The following is a 21,508-nucleotide window of genomic DNA, read 5'->3' as shown; positions in this document are numbered from 1 at the left end:
AGGGGGTGTTTGCTTATGGTGTGATGTCTGGGTCAGGGCCTTTTGACCAAAATGGGACTGGTGGGATGTGGGGAGCCCAGAGAAGGGGCTGCAGGGGGGAAATTTCCTTTGTGCTGAGCCGTAGGCCTGGCTGTGGGAGGGGGTTCTGCATCCAGCACGCATCTCTGAGCTCGCAGTGGAGGCTGGATCTGCCGTCAGCTAATGGCTCCTTCTGCCTTATGCTCAGCATTACAACCAGTCTGCAGAAATGAACCACATCTCAGACATCCTCAATGTGGCCTTCACCATCCTCTTCACCCTGGAGATGGTCCTCAAGCTCATGGCCTTCAAAGCCAAGGTGAGAGAAGAGCATGATCAGCATGGAAAGCAGGCCAGGCCAGGGGGTCCATTTACCCTGCCCTGGGCATCTCTTGAGTACAAGCACCCCTAGCCCTGCAGCTCCACAGAACTTCTCCTTGCAAGACCCTCAAAGACCCTCATGCACAGGACCTTGCAGTTTGTGGAGGGATTACTGCTTGTCAGGGCTACCCTTGCTGGCCAAATCCCACCCATTCCACTTGGCCACAATTCCCATCTTCAGTGTCAGGGCCATAGTGGGGGCACAGCTCCACTCCAGCCATCCTGATCCACCCTCCTCATTTCACTGCTCTGCAAGACAGGACCAAATAACCGAGCAGAGGGTGCAAGCTCTGACCACCATCCCTTCTTCTGACGGTCAGAGTCACTGAAGAACCTTCTGGTTCCTCTGGCTCCAGCCTCTGTGTCCTCCTTGACTTACACCCTTGCATGTTGACTCTTCTTTGGCTTCTCCTTGACAGGGCTACTTCGGAGACCCCTGGAACGTCTTTGACTTCCTCATAGTGATTGGCAGCATCATTGATGTCATCCTCAGTGAGATCGATGTAAGTGTCCGGGGCACGGGGCTGTCCCCACCCAGGGCTGCACTGGCACCTGCCTGGCACGAGGCCGGAGTGCTGGATGTGTCCAGCCCTGCAGGGGGAGGGTGTCCCCTCCTCTCTCCCTGCTCTGCTTGGTTCTGAGGAGGGACAAGCAAGGATCAGCACATGGCACGAGCACGTGGAGAGCACAGCTGTGGCCCTTTGAGCATTAAAGCACAATTTAGACATCCCCAACTGCCCAGTTTGTCACAGTGCCCCCTCCCCTCTGGTCTCCTGAATCTGTAGGCACTGGAGTCCTGTGGAAAACAGGCACTCAGGACTAGCCCATCAGCAGCAGGCTGTGTGCCAGCCCCTGCCCCATGGGACAGGCATCCACACATCCAGCCTCAGATCAATGCAGGTGGGGCTAAAAGGGCTCCCACAGCTCCCTGTCCCCACAGGGCTCTGCTGGCCCAGGGGATCCATCAGACCCATCAGATTTCCAGACATTTGCTTTGTGTGTGTCCCTTTACACAGCAGCCCCCACACCCTGGTGGTGTGTGTGAGCTCCAGCCCTCCCTGCAGGAGCTCTGCACTCTGCAAGCTGTGGGGCTGGTGCCTCAGGCAGTGCCTGCTTGGGGAGTGCTCTGCTGGGAGCATTTCCAAAGCAGTGCCAGGAAGCCACCATAGCCCTGCCTTCCCTGGCACTGGCACATCCACACCTGTGTCTGGCCCTGGAAATGCTCCCCTGCCGTGGGGATCGTGTGCTTCCTTCAGCAGACCTGATGGGGCTCCAGAAGCAGCTGTGGCCCGTGGGGGATGATGGATTAACCCTCTCCAGAGGCTTGGCAGTGTCTCCTCAAAGGGGCAGGGCTTGCCAGCTCCTGTGCACTGCAGGGCTGCCTCTGGCACTGCTGCTGCCTCTGCCACCCTGCTCAGGGTCGCCTTCCATGTTCTCTGTGCAGGATGGTGAGGTTTCTAGAGACCCTTGAGAGCAGTCACCTTCTCTGTAGGGTATTCCAGGCCTCACAGAGCTGGGATGAGCAAAACCCACCCACCTTCCTCTCCTGTGAGAGCCCTGTGCCCCTGTCTGCACAGTCCTGCCCATCAGCACAGCCATCCTCTGCCCTCTGGCCTTCTCAGCCTTCATGATCTCCCAGATTTCATGCCAGTGCCAGCAGCTTTCATCTGTCATCAGCTCCTCCTCGTCCTTGCCCAGCAGCTCTCTGTGCCTGTGCCTTGGTTTCCCCCTGCCTGTCGGGTGTCCTTCCCCAGCCTGCTCAGAACTCAGAGCTGAAGCTCAGGGGGTGCTCGAGGCCCTGGACTCCACAGTGGTTTTCAGTCCCTCTGGAGCAAGAGACCACTTGGAACACATCCAAAACCCTGCTGTCCTTGAGAGTGCCCAGGACACACCACAGGCACCAGGAGGAGTTGGGTGCCCTGACTGGGCTGGCAGGGACTGGCCCGGGCGCTGTGCCCTGTGTGCTGCACCACTGTGGACAGCAGCAGGGCTCTGCAGAGGGCCAGGCAGAATTTGGGGAATGTTCTCTGTGGCCTGAGCTTCCCAGGTCCTTTCCCGTGTCTGTGTCCTTGAGGGTCTGTGAGGATGCCCAGGACGCATCACAGGCACTGGGGGGGAGTCTCGTGGTCTGTGTGGTTCCTTGCTCACCCAGATGCTGCCTCTGCCTATCAAAGTCACATCAGCTTGTCCCTGAGCCTAAGGGATGGTGGGGCTCTGCCCTCCCCTGTGCCCCTCCTCTTCTCCCCAATTTCCATCTTACTCTTTCTTCTGTGTCTGTGTTATCTCCTTGTGTCCCCCCCGTCCCCCCGCCTGCCCTCTGCTGACTCTCCTGTTCTCTCCACAGACCATCCTGGCACCCAGCGGTGGATTGTACTGCCTCGGTGGGGGCTGTGATGGCACTGTGAGCACCAGCTGTGTGTCCTGCCTGCAGCCCTCCCTGCCCCTGCCAGCCTTTGCATGTGCCCTGCGTGTCACTGAGGCCACCACGCCCAGCTCTGCCCTCTGGGCTGTGACTCTGCCCTGGCTGAGGGGGATTGGGGTGACACACCACACACACAGACACCCCTTCCCACCTGAGAGGTGCAGGGCTCCTCCCCAGCCCTCCTGGGCCCATCTGGGAGCCCAGGGCTGCCCTCCACCATCCCATCCCCTGGAACTGCCAGATCAGAGCTGTAGGGCAGGAAAGGTGGCCTTGGTCCTTCTGCCATCACCCTGGCTGCCTAAGGCCTGAAGGGACGCAGCCTCTGACAGCAGAGATGTGGTGAGGGGGCAATCCCTGCCCTCTGACAGCAGAGATGTGGTGAGGGGGCAATCCCTGCCCTCTGTCAGCCAGAGAAATTGAGAGAGAGCAATCCCTGCCCTCTGACAGCAGAGATGTGGTGAGGGGGCAATCCCTGCCCTCTGTCAGCCAGAGATGTGGTGAGGGGGCAATCCCTGCCCTCTGACAGCCAGAGAAATGGAGAGAGGGCAATCCCTGCCCTCTGACAGCAGAGATGTGGTGAGGGGGCAATCCCTGCCCTCTGACAGCCAGAGAAATGGAGAGAGAGCAATCCCTGCCCTGTGCCCTCCCCCAGGGCTGGCTGTGTCCCCTGGGTGCAGCCCCATGTCCTGGGAGGCTGAGTGGGCCAAGCCCTGCACTGGTGGCCAAAGATCACAGTGGGAAATACATTTGTAGAGAATTTTCAAAGCTTGACAGAAGGTTCATTTACAGCAGGGTGCATCAAAAGCTGATAGGCCAAGAAATGCTTATAGTGGATTGTAATTAGGAAATAGGCAGCTTCTAATTGTGATAGTGTGAATTATAACATCTGTATTGTCTCACCCTTCACACGAGATTAAAAATAGAATAAAAATAGATTAGATTAAAAATAGAATAAAAGTTTTTAAAACCCCTCTCAGTTACTCCATCTCGAAGTCAGGAAAAGACCCAATCCAACAGCTCACCAAGGGAGGGCAGTGGCAATGGGGTGGCCTGGGTTGGTGTGAAAATGTGGAGGGAGCTGACTGCAGGGTGCCACGTGCCAGAGCCTCTGCCCAGGGCCCTGGGGCTGGGAGCTGCTCTCCACAGGACTCTGCCCAGAGCCCAGGGGTGGGGATTGATATATGGTCTCTGAGCCAGGTCTCATGAGCTCTTGGAGATCCGTATCACACCCAAGATAGCTCAGCTACCTCAGAAGGCATAAAATCAGCAGGATGGCTTCTGTGGTAGTGTTGGAAACAGAAAAGTTTTAATGAAAGGCAAAATAACAAAACTCTTTACAGAGAAAAACCGAGCCAGGTGCAAGAGGTTCTTGGTGCTGGTAAAACCCCTCACAAAAGCCATTAGTTCCTTTGTTCTGTTCTTTTTCCTGTGAATTGCTCAGGTGGGACTTTTTGGCTTCTGTCCAGCTGGCTATCCTTAAGTTTGAGGTGAAGCCCCCCAGGTCCTGTGAGGTGTCTTTTTTGCTAATTGAGGAGAGAAACTTCTGGGCTTTTTTCCTTTTTAAGGAGAGGAAGGATAGTTTTGTCACTGTCAACAAGGGGCACATTCCTACAGGGGATGGGGATGGGCTGCACTGGGGCTGCTGGGATGCTCCTGAGCACTGCACTCACTGGATGGGCACGAGGCACCAGGAGAGTGAAAGGCAAAAGAAGGAGGTGGGAGAGGAGATGGAGTTTTTCAGTGCAGCCCTGGGAACTTGGAAGTGTGATGCTGAGGAAGGTGGAGCTGCTGGGAGGGGTATTTGCAGGGGATTTTGTTGCCCTGAAATTGCTGGGTGTGATGGGCCTGGGTGATGGGAGTCAGAGGGATGCAGTGGCAGCAATAAAGCTCTGGCAGGCTAAGGGAGCAGTGGGAGAAGCATCCCAAGCTGTGATGGAGTCCAGGCAGGCAGTGCCAGCAGGGTCTGTTCATGGCTCCTGCTGGCAGAGGCTGCAGCTGAGGCTGTGCCATGCTGGGGCTACCAAGGGCACAGATGACCAAGCCCCCAGCATCTCCAACCACCACTGGTAGGTGCTTCCAGACAAACCCCGCTCCTTTCAGGCCAGGAGCTGTGCCTCCTGCCTCACCTCCTGCCTGCCCACTCTGCCCTGAACCCCTGGCTGTGCCCCCCTCAAGGGGGATACCCACAGAGAGCTGGCATCACTGCACAGCCAGCTGGCATGGGCAGCACCCCGCAGAGACACCTCTCTTCAGTCCCTCCTTTGGTTAAAGTCCTGCTGTAACACTCTCAAAACTGCCCTTCCCTGCCTAAACAGCTCTCATTAACCCTTCCTGTGCCTGCTGCCCACCCTACACCTCACCCTACAAATACAGCATGTGCTGGGCAGGACCCTGGTGGGACTAAGCCTGTCTGTGGTGGCCCTGTGACCCCCAGAGCTCTCCCAGTCCATGTGGCAGCATGTCTTCCTTCCTGCATTATCCCAGTGTCAAAGTGTGAGCGTGGGGGCCTGGGGAGTTGGGATCCCTGGGGAGGCTGGGGGAGAGGAGCCGGGGAAGAGGTGCCAGCACAGCTCTGCAGCCTGACCCTGTGTGCAGGCCAGGGCACCATGGCTGGTGCCTGGGGGTGGGATCTCGTTACCCTTCCTCCCCCCAGGACCTGGAACCCCTGCCTTAAAGGCCTGGGGGGCCTCAGCACCCTCTGTCCTGCAGCTGCTGTGCTCTGCCTGCAGGACCCTGATGACAACTCCCGCGTCTCCATCACTTTTTTCCGGCTCTTCCGGGTGATGCGTCTGGTGAAGCTGCTGAGCAGGGGGGAAGGTGTCAGGACCCTCCTGTGGACCTTCATCAAGTCCTTTCAGGTCTGTCAGGAGCTCTGCTCCCCTCCCAAACACACATGGCCAGGGCTGGCAGCAGTGGCTGATCCTCAGGCTGGTAGCGTGAGCAGCCTGTCCTCACCAGGCGTGGCATGTGGTCCCCTCGAGCCTGGTCTCATGAGCTCTTGGAGATCCATATCACACCCGAGATAGCTCAGCTGCCTCAGAAGGCATAAAATCAGCAGGATGGCTTCTGTGGTAGTGTTGGAAACAGAAAAGTTTTAATAAAAGGCAAAATAACAAAACTCTTTACAGAGAAAAACTGAGCCAGGTGCAAGAGGTTCTTGCTGCTGGTAAAGCACCTCACAAAAGCCATTAGTTCCTTTGTTCTCTTCTTTTTCATGTGAATTGCTCAGATGAGACTTTTTGGCTCCTGTCCAGCTGGCTATCCTTAAGTTTGAGGTGAAGCCCCCCAGGTCCTGTGAGGTGTCTTTTTTGCTAATTGAGGAGAGAAACTTCTGGGCTTTTTTCCTTTTTAAGGAGACAAAGGATAGTTTTGTCACTCTGTCAACAAGGAGCACATTCCTATACAGGCAGAGGAGAAAGCTCCAGTGCTCCTGCTGGCCTCAGGCTGGGCTGGGGGCTTGTGGTGTGCAGAACATGGCCCACGTGGGTGGGAAGGAGTGTGGGGCTCCCTGGCTGACAGCTCTCAGAGTCAGAGCTGGGCCAGGTGCTGGCAGTACCTGCTGGGCCCGTTTGTCCTGGTGCCAGTTAGCTGGGATCTGCACCGGGTGGGTACCTCAGGGTGTGCTGCAGATCTGCTCACAGCCTGAGCTGGGCACTGCCCTCAGCTCTGGGCAGCCCTGGGCTGTCTGAGCCTCTGTCCCAGCCACAGAGCCAGTGGGGGCTGGCATCAGCCTCCCACGTGGGAGCACCACAGAGAAGGGGCCAGCAGGAGGGTGTGAGAGGAACAGGTGAGCTGTCCCCTCCCCACACAGGGACAGGTACAGCTCCTGCAGCACCTGCAGAGCCCAGGCCCTGTCCCTGGGCTCTGTCTCACCCAAGCCATGGTCCTTTTGTCACAGGCTCTGCCGTACGTGGCCCTGCTGATTGTGATGCTTTTCTTCATCTATGCTGTGATTGGGATGCAGGTGAGGGGCACGGGGCAGGGGGTGGGAATTGGTCTTCATCAGGTGCCCTGAGCCTGATGGCACTGGGGAGGTGGGACAGGGAGGGACTGGTTCCTCTGTTCGGCCCTCTCTGGGACGTTGCACACGATGGGACCTGTTTACCCTGGTCTGCAAGGGTGTTTGGCAGCCCAGCAGCCTCCTGTCCCTGGGCTTCAGCCAGGGCAGCTGGGGCGCGTGGCACAGAGCACTTTGGGAGTCAATGGCACAACCCGGACACACAGGCCCCAGTGCTGGTGCTGGGTCAGGAGAACCAGCCCAGATGAAGTGCAGCTGTAGTCAGGGGTGCTTTCAGCACTGCTGGAATGTCCAAGAGCCCCCACATCCCAACCTCAATCTCATTGGGGATGCCTGAAGCCAGTAAACCAGAGGAAGTGGAGCTCAGGCACCAGAGGTGCTCTGGGGGGTGGTTGGTGCCAAGGAAAGGATGGCCTACTGCAGACCTGCCACTGTGATTTACAGATGTTTGGGAAGATTGCCATGGTGGACGGGACCCAGATCAACCGAAACAACAACTTCCAGACCTTTCCACAGGCTGTGCTGCTACTCTTCAGGTCAGTCTTGTCCTGTTGTGTGAGCAGCTCCAGAGGGCTCTGAGCCTGTGGGAATGCCAGCTTGGAGTGAGGGAGGACCAGCATTTCAGTAGCTGATTTCTTTTTTGTCCCACAGAAAGATCTCCTGCAGCAGTGGGAGCGTTTCAGGAGAGGCTGTGGGTTTTCTTGCTGTGGCTGGGCTGCTGGAGAGAGGGGCAGTTTTGGGGTTGCTATTCTGAGCATTGCCTTCCCAGACTGGATTTTAATTTGTGAATTGTGAGGAAACTCATGGGAAGCAGGAGCTCAGCCCAAGGCTTTCCTTGACTCCAGACATTTCTGAAGCTTTCACTGGCCCTATAGCAGCAAGCCCAGAATCCTGTCTGCTCCTTTTTTTGTTCACAAACAGCCTTTTGCCAGTGATTCAGTCAAAACACCAATTACTAATGTAAACCCGGGTGGCCTTCACCTAGCAATAGCTGTTCTTGTGTTGCACTGATGCCTCATGCCCTTACAAGATTGCAGGTCTTCCTCCACTCTTCCTGGAGTGGATCTGCCATTGGTTCTCTCCAAGGGGCTGCCCATGTGCTTCTGATAACGTGAACATTTTATGGGCAGTGTTACAAATCAAAGCTGGTCTTTAGCTGGCATTCTGAGGCATTATTTCACCAAAAGCAGCTGGTAGTTATTAGTTCTGCTCTCTACCTAGTGTTGTGGTAAGGTGAGAATCTTATTTCCTTGATTTTTGAAAATTTTAGTATATTATGTCAGTGGAGTGGATTTCCCTACAAAAGCTTATGTATTGTGTTTGCATTGCCCCCAGAATGGAAGGAATGATGAATCTGACTCCATGTCCTCAGAAGGCTAACTTATTATTTTATGATACTGTATTATATTAAAGAATTCCATACTAAACTATACTAAAGAATTCAGAAAGGATACTTACAGAAGGCTAAAATGATAATAATGAAACTCGTGACTCTCTCCAGAGTCCTGACACAGCTTGGCACTCATTGGCCAATAAGTCAAAATAATTCACAGCAGAAACCAATGAAACAATCACCTGTGGGTGAACAATCTCCAAACACATTCCACATGAGCAAACACAGGAGAAGCAAATCAGATAATTATTGTTTTCCTTTTTCTCTGAGGCTTCCCAGCTTCCCAGGAGAAAAAGCGAATGCTGCACTAAGGTTTCCCATTCCCCTCTGTGCTGGGCTGGCCTCAGCCCTCCCTGCATGCCCAGAACAGGCAGGGACCAGCAGGTGTCCCCTCTTCCCAGGTGTGCAACCGGCGAGGCGTGGCAGGAGATCCTGCTGGACTGCAGCTACGGCCGGCGCTGCGACCCCGAGTCCGACTATGCTGAGGGAGAGGAGTACACCTGTGGCACTGGCTTTGCCTACTTCTACTTCATCAGCTTCTACATGCTCTGTGCCTTCCTGGTATGCGTCTTTCATAGTTCTGTTTCTCCAAAGTATTTAGTCTTATTTGCAAGGCCACCCTTTGAAACTTGTTTCTAGTTCCATTTCTCTCTCAGCAATGTCTGTCCTATTCCATGGCATTTCAAAGTCAACATTTCTTATCTCAAGGTTTACATTTCTTATCTCAAGGTTTACATTTCTTATCTCAAGGTTTACATACAGATACACACTATGTGAGCCTTCAGTCAAGCTTCGCGGTTTCTCCACAAACCCATTTCCCACAATGTGCTGGCTCCCACAGGGCCCCTTCAGCACCCCTGTCCTGGCTGGGCAGCCACGGTGTTGGTAGCTGTGTGTCTCAGGGGGTGAGCCCCTGAACCTCCTCCTGGGGACATCACCCCCTGCCCACCTACCCAGCCATGCTGTAAACTGATACTGCACTCCTGGGGGACCCAGGATCCCCTTTTAGTGTCTTCCCACAGCCTCTGTGTGCTGCCTTCCAGATGTGTTTGTGTTGGCCTCAGCAGGGGTGGAGAGGGACAAGATGCTGATGTGCTTGTCCTTTCACATGACCCGCTTGGGCAGGAGGCTCCTCTCTGCATGGGAAGACCCTCACTCAGCATCCTCTGACTGCAGGAGATCCCAGAACACATCTGCCCTGTTTTTGTAGCGCTGATCTCTCTCCCCTGGCTGGGTCCTTCCCATGCCTTCTTCTGCCCTCAGATCATTAACCTCTTCGTGGCTGTCATCATGGACAACTTTGACTACCTGACCCGGGACTGGTCCATCCTGGGGCCCCATCACCTGGACGAGTTCAAGCGGATCTGGGCCGAGTACGACCCCGAGGCCAAGTGAGTGTGGCTGGGTGGGAGGGCAGCACGGAGGGGGTGTGTGGTATTTTCTGGGGTCCCCTGTTGAAGGGAGGAAATGATGAATCTGACTCCATGTTTCTAGAAGGCTAACTTATTATTTTATGATACGATATGATATTAAAGAATGCTATACTAAAACTATAGTAAAGAATAGAGAGAGGATACAGACAGAAGGCTAAAAGATAATAATGCAAACTCGTGACTCTCTCTCCAGAGTCTGACACAGCCTGACCATGATTGGTCATTAAGTTAAAACAATTCACACGTTGGATAAACAATCTCCAACCACGTTCCAAAGCAGCAAAACACCGGAGAAGCAAATGAGATCATATTGTTTTCCTTTTTCTCTGAGGCTTCTCAGCTTCCCAGGAGAAGAATCCTGGGCAAGGGGATTTTTCAGAAAATATGATAGTGACAGGGGTGTTCCATGGAGGGGACACATGCAGGCAGGGTGAGCTGTGGCACTCCCTACCAGCCAGCTTCCAGCATCTCAGAGGTCGATGTGGACTTGCCAGAGTTCATCCAGGTCTGATAAAAGCCATCAGGAGATTTGGGAACATAAGACTTTCAGTTCCCTCTTCATCCAGCTGTGGTGAGGCTTCCAGTTCTTGCCATGTCACTGCACCCTTCACCTGCTCCCCAGGGCCACTGGGAGCAGCTGCTTTCCCCAGGAGGAGCAGAGGGAAGAGTAAGGATTTGCCCAGGGATCAGCCCCCAGAGCAGCTCCCCAAGGCACTGTCAGGCAGCTCTGCTGCCCCACCGCTGAGCTGGTGTTTCCTCTGCAGGGGCAGAATCAAACACTTGGATGTGGTGACTCTGCTGAGGCGTATCAACCCTCCCCTGGGCTTTGGGAAGTTCTGCCCACACCGTGTAGCTTGTAAGGTAAGAGCCAAGGTGATGAGGAGGTGTGTGAGCACGGGGACGATGTAGGAATGTGCCCCCTATGGGAGGAGTGACCAAATTATTCTTTGTTTGCTTAAAAAGGTAAAAAGCCCAGAAGCTTCTCTCCCAAATTAAGTACAAAGATACCTTATAGGACCTTTAGCACTTCACCTCAGACCTGGGGCTGCCCAAATGTACAGAGGCCAAGAGGTCCCACCTAGGTAATTGACTAGAAAAGGAGAGAGGAAAGGAAATAATTGCTTTTGTGGGGTGATTTAGCAGGAGCAAGAGCCTCTTGCCCCTGACTTGGTTTTTCTCTATTATGGCTTTATTATTTTGCCTTTTATTAAACCTTTTCCTGTTTCCAACACTACCTCAGAAGCCAACCTGCTAATTTTCTGCCATTCTGGGTAGCTGAGCTATCTCGGGTGTGATGGGTTTCTCTGAGAGCTCATAAGCCCTGGCTCAAAGAGTAACACATCAGGACACCTTCCCCAGGCTGTCACTGTGTCCTCCTGGCAGGCTGAGAGTGACAGTCCAACCAGCTTGTACCCTGCTCTGACCTCTCATTTTTAATGAGGGGGTGACCTGGGGGGCAAGGAGAGGGGCTGCTGACAGAGCTGAGGTGGTTCAGCTCCTGAAGATCAGGACTCACCTGTGCTCACCTCCCGCTTCGAGGGGGTGGCACTGATGGGCTGGCTCTGCCCGGAGCCCTCACTGCAGGGCACTCCCAGGCCACACTGCAGCTGCTGCAGGAGGGCAGTGCAGGGTCTGAGTGTGTGGCCACGTCAGCTGGGCTGTAGAGCTTGTTTCCAAGAGCTGATAGTGCCTGGGGAGAAGGAAACCCCAACCTTCTTAGCAGAAATGCACTTTTCCTGGCTTAGCTCATTCTGAACAAATCTGTGTGAGGCTCATGTGTAACATGCATGGGCAGGAGCTCAGGCACTGGCGTAATCCCTCCTGGGTTTTGGGCAAACACATCAGGAGGTTTGATCCCCAGACTCCTCACAGCAGCTAGAACACGTTTTGGAGTGGGGATTGCAATGCAGAATGACTCCCATGTCTCTGAAAGCAACTGGGGGGGGTTCAGCCTGGAGAAGAGGAGGCTCCGGGGACCTTCTTGCTCTCTACCACTCCCTGACAGGAGGCTGAAGCCAGGTGGGAGAGGGTCTCTTCCGTCAAATAACAAGTGACAGACCAAGAGGAAGCAGTCTGAAGTTGTACTGTGAGAGGTTTAGGATGGATATTGGGGAAAATTTTCTCACCAGAAGATTGGTTGGGCCCCCAGGCTGTCCAGGGCAGTGATGTGTTTCTACCCTGGAGGGATTTAAAAGCTGTGTGGGTGTGGTGCTTGTGTCCATGTTTTTTTCTGGTGGCCTTGGCAGTGCTGGGGGAATAGTTAGACCTGATGGTCTCACAGATCTTTTCTGACTAAACAATTCTGTGATTCCATGATTTTCTCCCATGGCATCCGTGCGCCTGCAGGTTATTTCCCCCAGCTCTAGCCATCACTTGCTCTGGTTCAGCTGCCTGGGACCAGGCATGTCACTGCAGCTGTGGCACCAGGAGCGATGGGCCAGGAAACTCAGGGCACTTCTCTGTGGGGTCAGCCCCACCCTTGTGAGCAAACCCCCAGCCCTGCTGTTGTTACCCATCCCTGGCCCAGAGCCCCTGGGTGCCTGCATGGGATGCTCAGCCCCAGCCTGGAGGATGTTATCAGCTGATGGCCCACGGCTTGCAGCCCTGAGGAGCAAACCAGTGCCACCAGTGCCACTGCTGGGCAGGGCAGGTGGGGCTGGGAGGGCTCCATGCCCTGAGCAGACCCTTATAGTAGAAACAGGCAATTCCTCAGACAGGGAATAATGTGCTCTGACTCCGTTAATCAGAAGGCTGAGCAATTGCTTTATTAAGCTATTCTATATTACACTAATACTATATTATAACTATACTAAAGAATACTAAAGAAAAAGCTGTGACTGTCTGGAGACAATCAGAAACAGCTTTGACCCAATTGGCCAAGGAAACAAAACAACCTTCACCAACAGGTGTCCTGTGGAAACCCAGGGCACCAGGAATATTTCTCTGGCTGCTCTGGGGTGCCCTGACTCCCAGGGGAGCACTGACTCTGACCCTCATCCATGGAGAAAGTTTCCTAGACTTCAAGATAGACTGGAATCCACAAACGTGTGAAATAGATTATAGAGAGCAGTGCAGGTGTGTCACTTGGTGGGAAATTGAGGTTTTGGGATTTTTTTTTTTTTTTGGGATGTTGTGGATGGAAGCAAGATGGAGGGCACAGGATGTCGTCCAGGTTCTTCTTCATGCTTCTTCTTCCTCCTTCTCCATGGGTTTGGGTGGCACTCTGTAACTGGGCAGAGCAGTCTGCATTGGGGCTCTTTGGGATCAGTTATTGGGTGAAAAGGGAAAATAATCTAGGTGTCAGTTCCTAATTGCATAGTTTAGTCTTAAAAGACCTTGTAACAAGAGATTGTTGGCCATTTTGTGCATCTAATGAAAAGCTGCTGAACTCACAGTAGTGAGACTGTTTTACTGATAAATAATGAACACCTGAGTCCAAACATGAAGCTACTGTCTCAAGTGCCTTCAATCCAGACCCAGAGAAACCCACAACTGGCACCCCCACAGTGTCCAATAACCAAACCACTTTCAGTAAACAATCTCCATAACACATTCCACACGTGCCAAAAAACAGGAGCAGCAAGTAGAGATAAGAATTGTTTTCTCTTCCTCTCTGAGCTTCTCACTGCTTTCCCCAGGAAAAATCCTGGGAGAGAGGATGATGTCTCTCTCTGCTCAGAGACTGTGAATAGCACAGCCCCCCGGGCAGGCCAGGCAGGGGCCTGGGGGCTGCCAGGCTGCTCTGGCCCTGGCTCACGGTGTTGGTTTGCTGTGCAGCGCCTGGTGTGCATGAACATGCCCCTGAACAGCGACGGCACCGTCACCTTCAACGCCACCCTCTTTGCTCTGGTGAGGACAGCCCTCAAGATCAAGACAGAAGGTAAGCAGTGATCCTGGCTGCCTCTAGAGCCTGACAGGGAACCTTCCTGGTGAATTTCCCTTGTTTGACCTGCACATAGGTGGAGTTTTGTTGTTGTCTGGGACCAATGGAATAACAACCATTCATTAAATTCAAATAGATGACATTCAGTGTCAACATTCCAGTGTTGCCTCCAACAGAAGAAAGTGCACATTGGGTTTGGAAAGAAGGACAGAGTGATAGAGCACGATGAAAGTTTTCCACTGTGCATGAAAAGCAGTCACATGTCACCTTTTAATGGAAATCTAATGATGTTAAGCTAAAAGAGGGCTAAAAAGAGTGCTTCGTTCCTCCAGCAGCTGAGTATTGGCAGTGAAGGTGTTGAGATTCAGGAAAAAGCCTCTGGTTTAAAACAGATGGGAGGACAAATTGTGATTACTGCATCAGTCCAGAGCAGGTTTTACAGTTACCAATACCATGTTACAGCTGTCCACTATTGTATAGGAACAGGTATGGTGCAGTCCCTTCACTTAGAAAAGCCCACTTTCTAGAACTGGATGTGGGTTACCATTCCCCACTGGCCAGGGAACTCAGGGCACTTGTCTGTGGGGTCAGACCCTGTGGGCAAACCCCCAGCCCTGCTGTTGTTACCCATCCCTGGCCCAGAGCCCCTGGGTGCCTGCATGGGATGCTCAGCCCCAGCCTGGAGGATGTTATCAGCTGATGGCCCATGGCTTGCAGCCCTGAGGAGCAAACCAGTGCCACCAGTGTCACCCTGAACAGCTTAGGAGTAGAGCTGGTCCAGCTCCCATCCTTTGCATTTAGCTTAGGAGAGGTGCTGCTGCCCTGCACAGAGCTGAGGTGGTTCCTGAAGATCAGGACTCTCCTGTGCTCACCTGCTGCTTCAAAGTGTGGCACCGATGGGCTGGCTCTGCCCAGAGCCCTCATTGCAGAGGACTCCCAGGCCCCTGAATTTAGCTGTGCTGGGGAGGAGCTGCTTTCCTTCACCCCTTCCTTGTCAGCAGCAGAGTTTGCTGAGCTTTGCTGTGGGAAGGTGCCCCCCCAGCTTGTTATGGGAATAAATCAGACAGGACTCAATTTTCTTCATGGTGGAAAAAGCTCCTTCTTTATTCACATAATTGGTTTTTATACAGTTTTACAGACCTCGTGTGGGACTCCAATTGGTGTGGAGCTTTCTTGCCAATTACTTTATTGGTTAGCAATAAGTTGTTACCCTGTATTGATTGGTCACTCAGACCCCCAGCGTGCACCTGCAGGGACAGTTGTTTGTGATGGTTTTCATTTTTCTATCTAACAGTATAAAAACACTTTATACAGGTGCAAGCTGGTTTTTTACCCAGAATAGATTGTTATGTTAATGAGCTGCTCACACCAGGATTGCTTTCACATGGAACTTGCTAAGGACTAGCCTGACAAGGCCAGCCACTGATTGTAGGAGTGCAGGCCTGATTTTATGAAGCCTTTCTTTTTGATCTTTACCTTAATGCAAGCCTTGTTTCTGTGCCTGTGCTGTGAGCAGCTCTGGGCAGGGCAGCTGTGGCAGGAGCCAAGGCCAGGCACTGGTGGGCTCCTGGGATCAGTTCTTGCAGCAGTGTGCCATAGTGCTTCCCTCTGGCTGGGGTGGGAACCTGGCAGCCTGGGAGGAACACAGGAGATCTTGGAGGTAAACTGGGATTTCAGGAATGGTGAACCCTGTGGGAACAACAAAGAGGAGGTCAAAATCTGTGAAGTGTTGGGCTAAAATCAAAGCCTTGCTCATACTAAGCTCACCTTTGTTGGGTGGGGAGACAGAGAGGAGCTGTCACACCCTCCAGGAGACTGGGCAGGTGTTCACAAGCTTTGTCTTCACTCCTGTTCACATCCCTGGGAACGAGCTGCTCTGTCCTGCTGGCTTTCCTCACAGGTAATTTTGAACAGGCCAATGAGGAGCTACGAGCTATTATCAAAAAAATCTGGAAGCGAACGAGTATGAAGCTTTTGGACCAGGTCATCCCACCTATTGGAGGTATGTCCCCAGCTGTCCCTCCCAGAGGGACACAGCAGCTCCTGCTCAGGGTCCCTCTGCTCCAGCCACGGGGATCTTGTGACAGGCAGAACCATCATGTTGGTTTCCACCCTCCAGATGATGAGGTGACAGTGGGCAAATTCTATGCTACTTTCCTGATCCAAGAGCATTTCAGGAAGTTCATGAAGCGCCAGGAGGAGTATTATGGGTACCGGCCCAAGAAGAACCCTGTGGAGATCCAGGTTGGTGTGTGGGTGCTGCTGGAGGGGAGATGCTCCCTGGAGGCAGGCAGGGAAGGGAAGAGGCTTCCCCCAGCCTGGGGGACTCGGAGAGCTGCAGACCCTGTGCCTCAGGCCTCTGGAGGTGAGGTGCCCCAGGCAAACCAGCATGAGCTGCCATGAGTCCCCAGCACTGAGCGTGGCCTTGGTGTGCAGGCTGCAGGTGACTCAGAGGAGGGGTTTGACTCTGCTCCACTCACCCCAGTGGAGAGAGGGCTCAGGCAGGATCTGCTGCCTCACCAAGGAGTTTCAACACCTGGAAACTGCCACCCCAGACCACTGTCTGTGCCAAATGCTGCTCATGCCTGCCCTTACCCACCTGCTCCAACCCCAAGGCCTCGTCCCTCCTCTCCCCTTAGCAGTGTCTGACAGCTCCATGGTTCTGGAGTTCTCTCAGCCTTGCAGAGCACCAGGGGGAGGGGGTCAGCGTGGCTGACTTTGAGTGGGACCCCTGCAGCCAGAGAAGCCTGCACAGCAGGCCCAGGGAGTGCTGGCAGAGGGTTTCTGGTTCTGGCCAGAAGGCTGGGATGTCCCTAGGCTCTCCTGACTTTGCAGGGAGGAAATCACCTGGGGAGTCAAAAGGCCAGGCCCCAAAGGTGCAAAGCAAGGAGAAGAGCCAGGTCCCAGATCAGGGACAGAGGCTCAGCCTGGCCTTGGCTGTCACCAGCCTGACCCTCCATCGGGGTGTTCCCTTCTGGGGGACAGCATGAGCCCAGAGACTGTGGGACAGCAGCAGCTCAGGGGCAGTGTCACCAAGCAGAGCCAGCTGCAGGCTGTGACCCGTGGCCCGTCCTTGGCAGGACCCCTGGCAGGGGGAGAGTGCCTCACCATGCTTCCTTCTCCAAAGAGCAAGGTGAGGGTGGTCGGCTCACCCCAGCCCTGCCTTCCTGTCCCCTCCAGGCTGGGCTGAGGAGCATTGAAGAAGAAGCTGCTCCTGAAATCCACCGGGCCATTTCTGGGGACTTGACTGCAGAGGAGGAGCTGGAAAGAGCCATGGTGGAGGCTGCCCTGGAGGAGGGGATTTACAGGGTGAGTTCAGCCTCGGGGCACAGCGCAGTTTGGTGTCCCACCAGCCCTGGTTTCAGTGGTGGTGGTGGGTCAGCTTGGCTGCTAGCTCTGGGGGGACAGTCTGCAGGGTGTGGGCCACAAGGATGAGCAGCACCTCTGTCCTTTCTGTGAGCATCAGGACATCCTGGTTGTGTCATCTCGGGCAAGCTGCTCTCTGCCTCAGTTTCCCCTCTGTGAAAGGGGAAAATTTCCCATGTGTCTGGCACGGCTGTGCTGGGTAGTTACTTGCTGGTTTGGAGGTTCTCACCCACACCTTTGGCCAGGCTCAGGTGGGACAGCTCTGGTGTCACAGGATCCGATTCACTTCCCACTCCCTGGGAGCCTCAGAGACAGCCTGGGCAGCTGTGGGGTTGCAGAGTTCCTTCTGTGTCCCCAGGTGCCACCACCTCAGGCTGTCCTCCAGAGGTGACAGGATTTGTCATGGGCTGGCTTATTCCAGTACTGCTTGTCTTGGTTTGAAAAGCCAGGTGTCTGCTAAGGAGGGCAGGAGCCTCCCCTGAAATGGAAAATGCAAACCCCCTCTCTCTGAATTATTATAATTTTGAAATTAAAATGCTCTCGGGTAAAGATATGGGAATAGGCATAACAGTTCTTTACTAGCAAAATTAAAAATACAAATGCAACAGTACAAACAAACCACTGCCAGAGTCAGAGCAGGAGCTGACCCCCTGTGGGTCAGGGTGGTGGCAGCAGTGCCATTCCATGGTGGCTCAGCCCTCCTGCAGGCCCAGCTGTGGTTCTGCTGGAGCAGGGATCCTGCACAAGGCTGGAGTTTTCCTCTGCAGCTCCAGGGCTGCTGGAGATGGGCCTGCTCTCCCTCTGGCAATGCAGGGCAGGAGAAAGCTGCTCCTCTGGGAATGCAGGGGGCAAAGGCTGCTGTGCTGTTCCAGGCTCAGATTGGATCCAGGTAGGAATGCTTGGCTCCTGCCCTGGGCGCAGCATCTCCCCATGGGATGATGGAATTTGATCAGCCCTGCAGGGACACTCAGTGGCCATGGACAGCAGAGATCTCCTGGAGGGAGGATTGGCTGTGGGAGAGATAAAGAAACCTGCCCAAGGAACAGCAGAGAACTGCCCCACAGAGAGGAATACACACCCCCATTTCCCACCTAAGACACTGCTGCATGGCCATCAACCCTCCGTGCCTCAGTTTCCCCACCTGAGCAGTGAAGCCCTGGGGACCATATGGTCTGCAAGGCCTGAGCAGAGCAATCACTGTTTCGATGTGGGAATGGCCCCAGAGCAGCCTGGAGCTCCAGGCTTGCCCTGACGCCCTCCCTGTTGGTTGCAGAGAACAGGTGGCTTGTTTGGCCAGGTGGACAGCTTCATGGAGCCCAGCAGCCCGCTGCAGCCCCAGGTGGCCAGCCAGAGGCCCCTGCAGTTCACCGAGGTGGGCAGTGAGGACCTCGACTCTCCAGTGTTCCTCGATGACTTCCCCCAGGAAGGCAACACCAACATCAACAACGCCAACAGCAGCAGCTGGCTGGAGGGGTAAGGGTGCTCAGCCTCGGTGCGCCGTGCTGGCCCTGCCACCGCCTGCCCTGGGGCTGTCCTGGACGCCTGCTGCACCCTGCCCTAGCCAGGGCTCCCATCCCATCCTTCATCCCAGTGCGTGAGCACGGAGGTGGGCAGCAGGGCTCCAGGGATTGCGGGAATCTCCCCTCCCCCTCACCTGCCCATCTCTGAGGGCCAAGGCCCAGGCTGGGGCCACCAGCACAGGTGGTGCCACCTGGCACAGGCAGAAGGCACACCTGGCACCTGGCACAGGCAGAAGGGACAAAAATTACCCATGTAAGATATGTGCTTAGTCCTGCTTCCTGGGGTCTCCACCCTGTTCATCCATCCCAGTTGTCCCTAGAGGTCTGTGCCCCCAGGCTGGGGAAGGTGGGGAGGGCTGCAGCCCCAGGTGGAGCTGGGCTCAGTGTGTGTCCCCAGCCAGGCTGACCCACCTGCCTGCCCTTGCAGGGTGCACTATGAGGATGAGGTGCTGAGGAAGACGGTGCCAGCAGCACGTAGGCGCCCGGCCTGGGGTGAGTCTGGGCTTTGTTCTTCTTCTGGGGGACCGGGACCAGCCTGGGGGCCAGGACAGGGGAAGGGGCTGATGGTGGTCTGTGGAAGGAAGAGGTGCAGGCCCCACTAAGTTGGAGGTTTGCTGAGAGCACTGAGCACAGCAGGATCTCTCTGGAGAGCTCCAGGAGACCCTTCTCCCTCCTTCCACCCTTTCAGGTGATGAAACATGGAGACAGTGCCTCAGCTTGGGGGAGCACTGGCCGTCCCAGGACCACCAGACCACGTTCATTTCCTTAAACAGGGACCTTGGGTGCTGCTGCACTAAATCTTTTGTTTCCCTCAGTCTAGTGAGCCCAGTCCCATCTCTGTCTGGCAGTGGTGTCCTTGCCATCTGATGGATGTTGAGATGCTTGAGCGAGTCCAGAGGAGGGCAACAGGGCTGGTGAGGGGCTTGGAACACAAACCCTGTGAGGAACAACTGAGGGAGCTGGGGGTGCTCAGCCTGGAGAAAAGGAGACTCAGGGGTGACCTTACCACTCTCTACAGCTCCTGAAAGGTGGCTGTGCTCAGGGGGGGTTGGTATCTTTCTCCAGGCAGCACTGACAGAACCAGAGGTCACAGTCTCAAGCTGCACCAAGGGAAATATAGGTTGGATATTAGGAATAAATTTTTCACAGAAAGAGTGATAAAGTTCTAGAATGGCTGCCCGGGGAGGTGGTGGAGTCACCATCCCTGGGTGTGTTTAACAAAGCCTGGATGTGGCACTGGCTGCCAGGGTTTAGCTGAGGTGTTGGGGCTGGGTTGGACTCGATGATTTTGAAGGTCTTTTCCAACCTGGTGATTCTGTGAATTCTGTGATGTCCCCACCCTTCCCTCCCACAGAGCACAACCGCCCCATACCCATGGAGAGGCTGAGCAGGAGGAGAGGAGTCACCTCTGGGGGTCTCTCATCACCAGGGCCACTCCTCCCCCGGCAGGTAAAAGGGGCAGTGCATGTCAGAGGGGACGTGTAATGTGGGGGACACAGGTGAGCCTTCCTCCCATCCTGGGGATCCTCCCTGCCATCCCGGCACAGCTGTGCTGGGAAGGAGCCCCTCTCCAGGCTCATGGTGTGAATCCAGCCTTGCTGGAGCTTTCCTTTTGCATCAACCTGGAAATGGAGCTGGGCTCCCACCCTGCTGCTGTAACAGCTCCATGGGGAGCTCCTCGAAGCTGGGACAGCTGGCAGCACATTCCTCTGGCTGCCCATCTGCCTCCAGAGCCAGGGCAGGCAGAAGGGGTGCATCAGATTTGCCCCCATGCTCCCTTTGCTGGCCACAGTGCCTCATGCCTGGCACATGTCTGGGCAGGGGGCCAGGGCTGGTTCCCAGCTCTCTGTTCACGTGGCCCTGCTGGCCCCATTTTGGGGGTGCCCTGGACCCAGGAGCTCCAGCAGGATGGCATTGCCTGTCCAGGCACTGGGTGGGGACAGGAGACAGAACCTGCAGCCTCCACACTAACATGGGAGAGATCTTCCCTGGGCAGTGTCCCAGCACATGTTGCAGCTCTGTGCTACTCTCACCCAGCTGCCCACAGAGGATGGCACTGTGGCAGGAACAGCATCCAGCTCAAGGTTCCAGCAGAGAGAAACTGATGAGCCAGGAACATCCTCCACCCCAGCCATCACCTTCCTCATTCAGGAGGTAAGGCAAGGGCACAGCTTGGCAGAGGGAGCAGCAGGGATGGCAGGAATTCAGGGACACCATGCTTGTGCTATGATGGGAGGTTGGGGGGCACAGCTTGGCTGCAAGGACAAGCAGCAGGTGTGTGCCAGCACAGAGGGCAGAAGGGAGGAGAAGAGGGAGGGTGGGTGCCTGTGGGTGCCTGCAGCCAGGGCAGCCCCCAGGCTGAGCACCCAGGCTGTGCTCTCACCCTCTGTGCAGGCTCTGATCTCCGGAGGCCTCGGGGCTCTGGCCCAGGACTCATCCTTCCTCGCAGTGACCAGAGATGAGATGGCAGCCAGCAGCCAGCTGCAGGTGGATGAAGTGGAGAAAGCAGCCGTGGAGCTGCTAAAGGGAAGAGAAACACTGCAGGGCACAAAAACTGGCTCTGCCCCTCAGGACACCTCAGCTGTGCCACCGGGCAGATCCCCAGGGCTCGGTGCAGCTCCCTCCCATACGACCATCCCTGCCACTCGCCTCTGAGCTGCCCGCTGCAGTGCCCAGGGCTGTGTCTCAGGGCTGCAGGAGCAGAGCCATGCTGGTCCTGCTTCTGCCTGGGGTCCTGAGCTACTCTGGCCAGCTGTGGTATTTCTTTTGGGACAGGTCTCTGGGGTGCTGGTGCAGAACACGCCAGTGCTGTTCCAGCGTGGTCTTGCAAGAGCTGGACAGGTCATTAAAGTGTTCCTGCTGTGTGACTCTGGGTGCCCTTTTGTCCTTCCTCTGCCACCCTGCCTGCACAGCCGGCGAGGGGGCTGCAAATGTGACACCACGTGTACCCAGAGCTGGCAATGATTCACATGGCAGCCTCCAGTCCAGTCATTTTGAGGTTTCCAAGCTCTGGGGATCTCCTGAAATCCAGCAACTGGACCCTGCAGCCTCCTGCCTGCAGCTAAGTCTGGCTT

The 21,508-nt window shown here is 55.1% G+C and overlaps 1 protein-coding gene across 1 annotated transcript in view; it reads left to right on the top strand.

Annotated features, from left to right (window-relative positions):
• CACNA1S (calcium voltage-gated channel subunit alpha1 S) overlaps nucleotides 1-21,301 on the top strand; it is a 54,017-nt gene extending 32,716 nt beyond the window's left edge. The window contains exons 27-44 of the mRNA XM_038162515.1: nucleotides 227-337; nucleotides 819-902; nucleotides 2,744-2,800; nucleotides 5,551-5,679; nucleotides 6,720-6,785; nucleotides 7,284-7,375; nucleotides 8,634-8,793; nucleotides 9,496-9,623; nucleotides 10,430-10,526; nucleotides 13,443-13,545; nucleotides 15,449-15,550; nucleotides 15,668-15,792; nucleotides 16,729-16,857; nucleotides 18,188-18,387; nucleotides 18,862-18,926; nucleotides 19,789-19,883; nucleotides 20,472-20,588; nucleotides 20,829-21,301. Coding sequence (XP_038018443.1) covers nucleotides 227-337; nucleotides 819-902; nucleotides 2,744-2,800; nucleotides 5,551-5,679; nucleotides 6,720-6,785; nucleotides 7,284-7,375; nucleotides 8,634-8,793; nucleotides 9,496-9,623; nucleotides 10,430-10,526; nucleotides 13,443-13,545; nucleotides 15,449-15,550; nucleotides 15,668-15,792; nucleotides 16,729-16,857; nucleotides 18,188-18,387; nucleotides 18,862-18,926; nucleotides 19,789-19,883; nucleotides 20,472-20,588; nucleotides 20,829-21,089 — 2,121 coding nt within the window. The 3' untranslated portion in view covers nucleotides 21,090-21,301. The remainder of the gene's footprint in view (nucleotides 1-226; nucleotides 338-818; nucleotides 903-2,743; nucleotides 2,801-5,550; nucleotides 5,680-6,719; nucleotides 6,786-7,283; nucleotides 7,376-8,633; nucleotides 8,794-9,495; nucleotides 9,624-10,429; nucleotides 10,527-13,442; nucleotides 13,546-15,448; nucleotides 15,551-15,667; nucleotides 15,793-16,728; nucleotides 16,858-18,187; nucleotides 18,388-18,861; nucleotides 18,927-19,788; nucleotides 19,884-20,471; nucleotides 20,589-20,828) is intronic.
• Nucleotides 21,302-21,508: the final 207 nt, after the last annotated feature.

This window comes from Motacilla alba, chromosome 26 (genome assembly GCF_015832195.1).
Source record: "Motacilla alba alba isolate MOTALB_02 chromosome 26, Motacilla_alba_V1.0_pri, whole genome shotgun sequence".
NCBI lineage: Eukaryota > Metazoa > Chordata > Aves > Passeriformes > Motacillidae > Motacilla > Motacilla alba.
Note: the sequence above shows the minus strand (reverse complement) of the source record. Positions and strands in the feature narration are given on the sequence as shown.